The sequence below is a fragment of the Amphiura filiformis genome, chromosome 10 (genome assembly GCF_039555335.1).
Source record: "Amphiura filiformis chromosome 10, Afil_fr2py, whole genome shotgun sequence".
Taxonomy (NCBI): Eukaryota; Metazoa; Echinodermata; class Ophiuroidea; order Amphilepidida; family Amphiuridae; genus Amphiura; species Amphiura filiformis.
Genome location: NC_092637.1, coordinates 12,929,385 through 12,941,891, shown reverse-complemented (window position 1 = coordinate 12,941,891; position 12,507 = coordinate 12,929,385). Strand labels below are relative to the sequence as shown.

General features: G+C 35.1%; 1 protein-coding gene across 1 annotated transcript in view; it reads left to right on the top strand.

Annotated features, from left to right (window-relative positions):
• Positions 1–12,507, top strand: part of LOC140161677 (receptor-type tyrosine-protein phosphatase delta-like) — a 161,960-nt gene that overhangs the window by 19,176 nt on the left and 130,277 nt on the right. Inside the window, exons 10-19 of the mRNA XM_072184977.1 lie at positions 616–912; positions 1,853–2,098; positions 3,111–3,242; positions 3,613–3,774; positions 4,156–4,291; positions 6,603–6,655; positions 6,989–7,276; positions 7,624–7,914; positions 8,112–8,432; positions 9,436–9,732. Of these exons, the coding sequence (XP_072041078.1) occupies positions 616–912; positions 1,853–2,098; positions 3,111–3,242; positions 3,613–3,774; positions 4,156–4,291; positions 6,603–6,655; positions 6,989–7,276; positions 7,624–7,914; positions 8,112–8,432; positions 9,436–9,732 (2,223 nt within the window). The remainder of the gene's footprint in view (positions 1–615; positions 913–1,852; positions 2,099–3,110; positions 3,243–3,612; positions 3,775–4,155; positions 4,292–6,602; positions 6,656–6,988; positions 7,277–7,623; positions 7,915–8,111; positions 8,433–9,435; positions 9,733–12,507) is intronic.

Here is a 12,507-nt window from a genome sequence, read left to right as displayed (position 1 = left end):
TTAGACCCGGTCTAACTCTGCATACGGACCTTATAAGTTTATATTACTTGTTGGGAGAGATATTAGACAAACTAATGCACGCGCGCTGATGTTGATGCGAATAATGCGCCTAATGCAAGAGCCCCGAATGGAGAGTGCATTAGACGCATCAACATCAGCTATATCATTGATTTTACATGTACAGCTCTCCTCCCTAGTAAAAGTGGCACAATTTTGATTTTACCCCTTCGTTGTTAAATAAACATATGAACGTCTGCGATCCTTCATTACAGAAAAATGCACTGGTAAGGTTAACCAAACAGTTAAATTTAAATAATACCCATAAAGTTCTGTTATGATCGCATTGCTAATGAAAGGTACATTAATTACGTAAAACATGTATTAATTACCATAATTGATTTGGTTATCGAGAAAGACGGTGGTGCTTCGGTAGGATGTTTTCTCCATGTGTGACAACCATAAAAGTAAATTGTCAGAGAAACATTTATCAGTATTAAGGCAATAAATTTGAAAAAAGCATATGCAATTATACATCAGACACATTTTCTTTTCATATCGATGTTTACCAATTGTAATGTGCATATTAATTAAAGATATCTGTTTTTCTCTGTATAGCACCAGCACCGATTCAAGACTTCACGACTATACTGGTGCGGAACATACTTCATATAGACTGGGAACCAGAAGAAAGTGTTTGCCTTGACAAGAAGTATAAGGTGGAAATAATTCCAATGGTTAATAATTCAAACTGTGAAGATATGAATTTAACATCAGAGACAATAAACACAACATCAACTTTTCTCGATGTCACGCTGACATTTGATACCGACTATGTTATCAGTATCACAACCATACTCAATGGGACACATGAGGCAACACCTTTCAACAAGACTGTGACATCTCCTGTGGGTGGTAAGAGTTGTCAAAACTATTTGCTTATTTATTATTATTTTTTTTTTTTACTTGTTTGGTTCTTTGAATTCAAGTATGTGACTACACAGACTTGTCGGTGGGTCCCTTTGAAAGTATTGAAATTTTCACTTTACCTGAAAGAAAAATGCTATTTTGATTTTTAAGTTTGAGGTGGTATACTTTTGAAAATAAGAAGAAAGGTTACAAATGGAACGTTGCAGAAAATGTAACGAATATTGTCATGTCCAAAAACAGTAAGCATAATATTAACGTCCATCAAATCTTTCGTAACCATTGCTGTTCTCAAAGCTTTGATGAAAAAAAAGCAATTTAATATGACAATGTAGTGATCTGATAAACTAGAACATCCTAAAATGAATCAACATGAAACATTACAATTCGAACAATTCGAACAAAAGAAAATATACAATGATATTCTAATCTAATAAGTTTCATCATCTTTTATTTTATTTTGTTCTTTGTCAAAAGTAATTACCTCCATACCATATTTTAAGGGTTACTTTTAATGTTAGAGTTGCCATTATGATTTCCAAATAATATTTATTTTAAAAAAAGCGCAGTTATTTATAGCGCGCTACACACAGGCGCAACGCCTAGACGATGATCCACAAGCCTCAGCACACTTTACATGTTGTCGCTGACTACTACGGCCCACATCATTCCATAAATCATTTAACAACAATTTAGGTACTTGGCTGCTACAAGAGCGCACACCCTAGACGTTCCACACATAACCTTTGCAACCAGTAAGCAGTAAGTTCCTTGACCAGGGGAATTTCAAGCTAACTCAATTTTTCCAAGGTTTGAATACGTCTTGGAATAGGATAATGATAACTATAGACATGGAAATGTAGTTGTGAGGTTGTACCGGTATTATTTAAAAGTTTATTATTGTATATTTTTACAATCTTTTCATTAGGTGTTATCACCCCTGCATTTATTTCATACACTGTTAGCATTGGTGACAGTTTAACGCTGACTGTAAACGGAAGTCAAGGAATACCCCGGTGGAGATGGAGAAGAAATGGACTACTAGTACAACCATGGGATGACCAAAGTACAGTCACCATTAATCCCGTTACTGTTGATGATGGTGGGGTATATGAATGTCATGAGCAGGTAAACAGTACCGGTTACCAGGCTATATTTCAAGTCATTGTGAGAGGTAATTATCAACTCTTAAATTACGTTACGTTTACCTTTAACAATGTTGTCAATTTCACTACATAACTTGTGTTCCCATTAAGGTTCTCTACACTGAGCTATATACATGGATAGCTTCGTTTGAAACCACTGACTATGGCTTTTTGCCCTCACCAATATGGTAGAAGGTCAGTGAGTACAATACCAATCATCTGTTTGTGGTATTGATTCGTTTGCACTCCATGCATTTGCATGTCTTCTGGAGGACGATTTGAACTATTTTTTACGCCGCCTTCGGAAGCGTTTTTTTTATTGTAATTTTAATTTCAATTTTAATGTATACCTTTATAACAACGATAAAATAGTTAATATTCTTTGAGGCACATGTATTTCACGAAAATGCTTTTTGTTATTTTATGATTACTTCTTTATTGGGCTTAATATTGCTATATGAGGGCATGGTCCTACGAACCTTATAGCATTCACTCTTCACCACACCTTTTCACTTAAAGAATCATGCATTCGCTACTTAATTCTGGGATAGGCAAGGACATTGCACTCCATGTTTGATTAAAGAAGTCTGTTTCTTTAACTCTGCTCTGATGCTAACTTTGAAATACCTCGAGTTATTTTTCGGATTATTGCTCTTTTGGTACCAAACGATATTCTGGGTGTGTTCAATTGCCATCCTTGATCAAGTAAAAAAAATCAAAGGTCAAAAGAGTATAGGGGTCATATTCAAACATGACACTTCTCTATCTTCTCGTCTGAATATGGCTTCTGTAGGGGACAAAAGAAAAAAAAAGAATTATCATTATGACTTGTGTTAAAACAGTTACATTATGAATATCCGGTAACACCTGTAATAATAACGTTTACAACTTGGCTTTTGATTTTTTGCTACAGTGTTCTCAATGGGACCACCACCACCACAATAGAAACAAAACTGAAAGTAGTATCATTTTAATACATGCAAATGTAATACATGCAAATGTCTAACGAAGTAAAATATTTCCGAATTCTTTCATTCACAGCTTGTTTGTTAAATAAATGGGGTCCACATTGTTTATATGACTGCCCAATATGTCTCAATGGGGGAATATGTGATGATAGGTCTGGCCTTTGTGTCTGTGCACCAGGATTCATTGGAAGGAATTGTGAAATAGGTAAATAACAAACGTGATACCAAGAAATTAATTGACTAATTCTAAGTATTATCAGTATGCTGATGATGATCCTATGAAAAATAATAATAAAGATTTTTCATTGTATTTAAATTTTAGTCATTGATGTATCTTAAACCATGTTTGAACTTTGTCCTATATGCCGGAACATTCATTTGTCAACAAATCGGTTTCAAATATAAATTATATTATTCATTCTTTAATATAATGTTCTTTCATTAAACATTAAATGCAGACGAAGCTCAATCTGAGACAATGAAGTTTATATATCACAGTTTTAATCAATAAAATGTGTTGGATGTGATCCACTTTTAATGATATTTTAAAACATCTCATACCTTGATTTTGACAGGCGTTGGTAGCAATAGATGCGGACAAGATGGTCAACACCAGTGCTCGTATGGTGGAAATAATGGTTCTAACAGTGCAGCGTGTCGTGGATCACTTTTTTGTCTTCCTCATCCCTACGGATGCTCATGTTCTGCTGGATTCTATGGGATTGACTGTGATCAAAGTAAAACAAATTAATTTTCAATAATTAGGGAATTTATTTCTGCAAATTTCTAGGCGAAGTTTAGATTAAAAAAATATTTGAGTAGTCATGTTAGACCTTTAGCACTGTATGCTTTGCAATAAGCTGTCTTGGTTTGGACGCCAGCTGACCGTCGTGGTTCACAAGCTTTGTTAGTGGTGCAAGCATTTTACTGATGCTAATTATGTAAAGTGTAATGAAATTACCAAATTTAATGCAATAAAGCATATTTGCAATATTGTATACCTCATTTCCTTACTTTTTACGTGTTTACTGGTTCAATGCATCTTAATGCAACTTAATGCATATCTACAAACGAATACATTAACTATTTATAAAATATCGCATTATGTTGGTTCTTAGAATGTTCTGGGACTTACTTTGGAGCTAGTTGTAAACAAGCCTGCAATTGTCTAAATGCAACGGCCTGCCAGTTTGACACGGGGATATGTGATTCCAGATGTGAAGATGGATGGTCAGGAGTCAATTGTCAACGTAAGTGCATATATTTGCTGTAGTTTAACAATATTGCTTGAAAGGCTGCCATTACAATTCTCAAGGGTTAAATTATTCTTGTTATCGTGTTCTACCTGTTTAAGGGCGTACTACACCCATGTATTGGTTTGATTGGTCTAAAAAAATATTTTTTCATTTATAGCTAGGCAATATATGCACGGATCATGTGAAATAAAGAAAAAAATAAAATAATAATATAAAAAAAGGTGCTTTTAAACCATTGTATAGTAAGTCATTTTAGCCCTATATAATTTTTGTTTACATGTATCCTGGTAACTCAGATGCGTGTTTCATAACAAACCATACATTGTCCATAATTTATTCTTTTCAACATGTTCAAGTAGGGGGCATGAATAGAATACATTAAATCCTTTGTTATACCATCTATAGAAATGTACTCACTGATTATAACACTGAATAAATTAAATAGGCCTAATCTCTTCCACATAGACAATTTAATAGTACACCATGTATTTATCTTCTATAATGTGGTGTTAGGAAAAGAGATTAAAAAAGGCTATAAGGTCATCAAAGGTCAGGTTATAGGTCAATTGGTTCAGGTCAAATTCAGGCATCAACATGTGGTAGTCTGTGATATCATACATGTTATAATGAGGCATCAATTTTGATATTTTGTCTGTTACTGGATATATAATGGAAATATGTGAGGTGGATATACTAAAATACCTTGGGATGTAAATGGTGAGTACAATTTAGATTGCCTAGTTGAGATGAATTGGGCAAATAAATATAAAATAGTTACCAAAATCACAAAAATGACGCTTACGGAAAACTACCTAATATGGTGGTATGGGTGACAAAAAATACAATCTTTTTCAACATTGCTGTAGTGTGGTTGTGGTAACCTGTTACCTATGGCTTAATTAAGTTTTAGTGAAATAGTGTCGCAAGTTCAAAATACAAAATATAGCTCAACATTGAAAATAGAAGCATTTTAACCGGTTTGTTTTTTATAGTTGTGGAGCACCAAGTTCATGAAGTCATAAAAGAGATCAGGGACCGCTTATTCCCATTTTACATATCAACATTATTTCCCTAATATGTTAGCAACACATATCCAAAATTTTAACGAAATCCGTTGATAGTAAGCTTTCCAAAATGAAGTGAATTTAAAACATCAGTGATGTACCACCTTTTGGCTTATATCATTAGAAGCATGTACGCTTCATTGATACTGATGCCACCAATTGAACGAGAAGATTTGCCCCTTCATTTTGCATACCACTTTGTCCAATTTCTTTTTCTCATTTCTTCACAAAATGCAAAAAAAATGCATGGGTGTAGTACCCCCTTAACAGAACAGAGCAGAGTGTAATGCGATGTCTTTTACTGTATAAATCTGTCACTATGTAGTAGGGTCAAAACCGATAAATCGGCAGTACTTGAAATTGAAAAGTCGGCAAAAATAAAGTATCTCTAAGCTACTCCTTTTTATTCATGAATCTAAGTTTCATTCTGGAAAGTATGACGATAGAATCTTGTGAACTTTTATTTTTACATCAATTTCAATAATGCCCATATGTTTTCTACGGGCAACTTACGTTACTAAGGGTTATTGAACATGTTACTGTTTAAAAACAGTAAAACAATTAAGTGTAAGACAAATCTTGCTGTCCTATTGTCGCATTTTTTTCAAAATCACTCGTTTGTTAATTATTGATGCTTTTATTCATTGCGTTACTATTAGAAAGGAGGACTGCAAGCTCTTTTGTTGACAATGCATAAACTAATTGGTTTGGCATAAAACAATGCAATGTCTCCTTTTAGTTCAAAAAGAAATGTTTGTTTAAAGGGAATTATTTGTTTCAAAAAAGAGTTGAAAAAGAATTGAGAATGTAGATGAAACTTACGTTACAGTTAGGATACTTTTCATTGAGCCTATTTTCTGTAATGCCCCTTTCCTAAGTAATTATAATGCATGGTAGCGTTATAAGAAAACAATTCACGTGTAATCGAGCGCGGTGTTAGTAAATTTAAATGGTGTTAAAATTAATGGTAACGTATGTTTCGGTCACGTAGGTGAAACATTCGTGTAAATTATAATTCAATGTGTGCGTCACGATTTTTCCAAGTACTGCCGATTTATCGGTTTTGATCCAGTAATAAAATAAGCATGTGTTTTTGCAGTATATATCCCATGCTTATGATATGAATGTTCATCGTCATGTGGTACTATGCATAAATTATGAGTGCGCTCATGAAAAATAACAGCTTTATGTGTGTTCTTTTTCTTTCCAAAATAATAAAATAATTTTCTTCCTTTTATTTATAAAAACGGAACTTGCTGATAAATGTCTGCAATTTTTCATTACAGAAACATGCACAGGTAAGATAACCAAAACGTTTACATTTAAATAATAGCCATACAGTTTTGTTATGATCGCATTGCTATTAATGAAAAGTACATAACGTAAAACATGTAATTGCAACTATTAATTTGATTATCAAGAAAGACGGTGGTGCTCCGGTAGAACTATTCGATGTCATTTTCTCCATGTGTAACAACCATAATAGTAAACCATCAGAAAAAAATAAGGCGAAGAAACAACTAAATTTGACAAAGCTTCAGCAATATATGAGAGACAAGATTTTTCTTCTAATCGATGATTTACAAATAATAATGGATATTAATTAAGAAGATCTGTTTTTCTCTGTGTAGCACCAGTAGCGATTCACGACTTCACGACTACACTGGTGAGGAACATACTTTATGTAGAGTGGGAACCAGAGGGAAGTGTATGCCTTAACAAAACGTATAAGGTGGAAATAATTCCAATGGTTAATATTTTAAACTGTGGACATACGAGTTTAACAATAAACACTACGTCAACTTCTCTCAATGCCACGCTGAAATTTGATACCGAATATGCTATCAATATCACAACCATACTTAATGGAACACATGAGGCAACACCTTTTGGAAAAACTGTGACATCTTCTGTGGGTGGTAAGAGTTGTCAAAGAATTGCTTGTTATCTGCTTTTGTTCGCTGTTTGTTTTTCTCCTTGCTGTTTTGTTTTTGATGTGTATTATTTTCCTACTTGTTTGGTTCCTTGAATTCCAGTGGGACTAAAAAGATTGTCATTGCATTGCATTAAAGCGACATGTCATATCAAAAGGTATCTTATTAATGAAAGTAATGATACTTTACCTGAAACAATAAAGCCCATGCTTTAAAATGATATTGTGGTGTTTTGGGTTTTTTTTTAGTTTCAGGTGATCTTTTCCTACTTGAGGTACCGTTTGTTTTGACACGTCAGATATGACAAACGCTCTCATTGTTTTATATTCTAGAACCTTCTGCACCACCAGCCAATGTAACTGCTGACATTTTGACATCAAACAGTATCACTTTCCAGTGGGAGGAACCTCCGTGTGACAAAAGGAACGGTCCCATCATATCTTATTTTTACATCTTTACGGACATACGCAGTGGAGAAATGATTTCCGATAAAACTGAAGTTTCAACAAATGTGATATTTGATGACTTGTTTGCATGCACCAGCTACAACTTTACGATTGCAGCAATCACTGCGGCTGGAATGGGACCGTTTGTTGCTTTAGAAAAGAAAACTCAAGAAATAGGTACTTGTCTTTCTTATTTACTAATGATTAGGCCTATTTATTACACAAGATAATTGGGGTCTGTGTGAGGTTTAATGTATGTGTGGTGACATGGGGTAGGGCGTGGGTAACGAGGTTGTGGGTTTGGTGTGGGTCATGTTTTCATTAATGTTATCACTGTTTCTGATGATTTGGTTTTCTTCTCTCAATGTCTTTAGAACCTGGACCAGTTAATTCTTTCAATGTATCAGCGTCTGATTCACCTTTTGAGCTAGTAGCAACATGGCAGCCATCTTCAGAAAATAACTGTCGCGAAACTGGCTACAACATAAGTGTTCAACTGGTAAACGAAGAGCAGAATGAATCAATGGAAGTGTTGAATAAAACCTACGTGATATATTCCAATAATATCAGGACTGAGTTCATGACAAACCTTACAAAACTTTTACCGTGTTCAACATACAATGTGACCATCATGGCGAGCAATTTTGTTGGAACGGGGAATGCGAGTTCTATATTGCAAAACACAGGTATAGCAGGTAAGTGAAACAGATGGAATTATATCAAATTTGTATTATTTGTTTTTTTAGGTACGTGATTTCACAGCATTTTGAATATATCAATTTTAGTTTCGTAATAACAAAACGGGTAGCAATGAAAGACACAGAACCCTGAATATATTGGTGATTTCAAACCGTTACTTGGGGAGAAGTAGACGACGTGTTTTTATGTGCTATAATGAGCAAACACGATAATGCTCCATACTATCTAATTAGGTGATTTGCCAAACTACAGTCTGTCTCAAAAAAAGTTGTGCAAGTGAAAAGCGCCCTCTTTGGCAATTAGAAAATACCGTTGTGACATGATGCTTACATCAACGTCAGGGCGTATTCTCAGCTCTCAAATACCGTTTGTTCTTGTCAATTGGCTTGTTTTAATCTCGAGATATGCTTAGTTAACGACGAAAGGGTAAAATCACAATTGTGCTACTTTTACTGGGGAAGAGGGCTTTGCATGTAAAGGTCTCACTTTAGACCCGGTCTAACTCTTTTGTGCATACGGACCTATAAGTTTATATTACTTGTTGGGAGAGAAATTAGACAAAATAATGCACGCGCGCTGATGTTGATGCGAATAATGCGTCTAATGCAAGAGGCCCGAATGGTTAGTGCATTAGACGCATCAACATCAGCTATATCATTGATTTTACATGTACAGCTCTCTTCCCTAGTAAAAGTGGCACAATGTGATTTTACCCTTTCGTTGTTAAATAAACATATGAACGTCTGCGATCCTTCATTACAGAAAAATGCACTGGTAAGGTTAACCAAACAGTTAAATTTAAATAATACCCATAAAGTTCTGTTATGATCGCATTGCTAATGAAAGGTACATTAATTACGTAAAACATGTATTAATTACCATAATTGATTTGGTTATCGAGAAAGACGGTGGTGCTTCGGTAGGCATTTTCTTTTCATATCGATGTTTACCAATTTTAATGTGCATATTAATTAAAGATATCTGTTTTTCCCTGTATAGCACCAGCACCGATTCAAGACTTCACGACTATACTGGTGCGGAACATACTTCATATAGACTGGGAACCAGAAGAAAGTGTTTGCCTTGACAAGAAGTATAAGGTGGAAATAATTCCAATGGTTAATAATTCAAACTGTGAAGATATGAATTTAACATCAGAGACAATAAACACAACATCAACTTTTCTCAATGCCACGCTGAAATTTGATACCGACTATGTTATCAGGATCACAACCATACTCAATGGAACACATGAGGCAACGGCTTTTGGCAAAACTGTGACATCTTCTGTGGGTGGTAAGAGTTGTCAAATAATTGCTTGTTATTTGCTTTTGTTGGCTGTTTGTTTTTCTGCTTGCTGTTTTGTTGTTGATGTGTATTATTTTCCTACTTGCTTGGTTCCTTGAATTCCAGTGGGACTAAAAAGATTGTCATTGCATTAAAGCGACATGTCATATCAAAAGGTACCTTATAAATGAAAGTAATGATACTTTACCTGAAAGAATAAAGCTCATGCTTTAAAATGATAGTGTGGGCTTTTTTTTTTGGGGGGGTTAGTTTCAGGTGATCTTTTTGAAAATATGAAAATTTCCTGTTTTCTTATAATTAGTTCATTTTACCAATATCTAAATACATGCTTTTCCTACTTAAGGTACCGTTTGACATGACAAACGCTCTCATCATTGTTTTATATTCTAGAACCTTCTGCACCACCAGCCTGGTAAGGGCAAAATGGTTATCATAAATTCATAACCTCATGAATATGCATGATGCGTGTGATCCAATCATATTTTATTATTTGTGAAAACGCGAACGCAATTCGAGGTCATTAATATCTCACAATTGACTCCGGACGCGCAACAATGACTTCCGCGTCTGACGTAGCAATCAAAACATGGGGTGATCAGGGCCCCGAACATGGATAAAGAATTGGCATCATTGCGAATTGCAGCGTCCAATTCAAATGGCGACTACTATCTCTTTTTCTCGGCGACTACTTTCAAAAAAATAAATAAAAGCAGCCCCGATCACAGCAGGTAAACCAATAAATATGCACACACATTCTAAACAAAACAGGGTCCTGTTTTGAATGAATTATTGAATAAATATAAACAATTTGTCCTAATATGTTTATGTTACGTTGATCGAGTGTGCTCGGAGTGAGCTTTACGACCTGCGTCTAGGTCTCAGCTGCTCCCGATCCCGGCATCTATTGCTCTCAATAATTATGATTGCATCGTATAGCGTGACTCAAAACAAATACAATTGGGGAATCCCAAACAGGAAAAACACAAAAGAATAGACGAGTCACAACAACAAGAAATAGCAACAACAACAGGAACCAAACGATATTACAATTAAATTATTTTAAGACCCAAAAACATCCCAGTGAAGGTGTAAAAATACAAATTTGTTATTGCGTATTTGAAGGATATTTAGTCATTAAAATTGCCAATTAGATATTTTTGAAATGAAACATTTCTTCTTCTACCGGTGAGTACATTCCGCTCCTCGAGAGTATCGTCGTACTGTGTGCAGTGCAAATGTGGACGAGCGGGAACACGGCTTCCCCCCCCCACCCCCCCAAAAAAAAACAAAAAAAAAAAAAACAGGAAAACAGCAGTATGGTGCATGGTGGACTATTGACAAAACTGGAAAATAAATCTTATATTTTGTTTGTAAAATAAATTACACGTCCGGCTTTCGGCTTTAAAACCACTAACAAAATCTGAATCTTGATTTTTATTTATAATCCAGATGAGAAAATTACTGCGGCCTTTTTATTATTTTGTATAGTAATTTGAAGCTCAAAATATCATTCATAGCCCTATAAATAGTTTAAGCTCAAAATATCATGCTGGTTGTTCTTTCCCATGTTCCTCACAATATAAACAATTAATTTCTTCAGGTATTTATTCACAATCATTTGGTAAATGGTAGGCCTAACAAATATCATGTAGCCGAAACATCATGGCACAGGGGGCCTAGCATGCTAGCTAGTCCTAGCATCCTCACCATAGAAAGTCAGTCATCGTAGTGACGGAGGTGTGACGATGTGAGTAGGCTACCTCGGACTAGGTAATTTAAACCTGGAACTGTTTTTTAAATTCATTTTTAGAGCATCATTCCATTCTATTTTTCTCGGATCATTCTGCAAGTTTGTTTAAACGGTCCTCACATGCTCGGCAAACGGTCGTGCCGTGCAGAGACACTTGCATGCTCGCGCTCATGATGCCGGGCAGGCATGATGCTTGGTTGGGTCAGCAGTGCCAGACTTAAACAAAATGCTCAAGCCAGGCTAAAAAGCGTAGTAATCATGATGATATAAATTATAAGCATGCTGGCCAATATGGAAAAATAGGGCCTACAGATTTGAAGATACAGTGCAAGGAAAACTTGAGCTCTATTTTTACTGTCAGCCACAGGTATCTACGGTATAATTGTCAGCCTTTGGTGGGTCAAGAGAAAATTCTGATTTTAAGCCAATAAAATTGTAATCACATTTATAAAACCTATAAAACCTACTTACCGGGTGTAAACCCTAATGGTAGAACTATTCATCCATTTAAATCCAAGTATACAATATATCCAGGTCCACTTGTAAACATGAGAATATAAACTCGGCGTGCAATAATCATGACATGAATGATTGATGCAACTCATTCACGCATTCAGAAAATCTGCATCTTGCTTGGGCAAGAGTGAGCGTCCAATTCATGAATTTCACACACGTAGGGCCTACACGTCTCATGCATGCATAATTACGATAGCCAAATATTCAACATGAATATATATGCTATTGTTCTCCAGATAATGTCACGATTTAAAAATAAAGTTTCATGTAAAAATACATTTCTGTAGCAAAAATCAACAGTACCGCAGTCAACGGTCAAATTAATCAATTAATCAAGGGGCCCCGGAATATGGATAGCAAAAATGCCCTGTATCCACGCCAATGACGTCATGTAGTCAGGATTCGCCCATTATTAATGAGGGATGACGACTAAATAAATTGAAATATTCGAAAAATTTCCAGCAAATAATACGAAGGAAAGATAGGATTTTGTACAA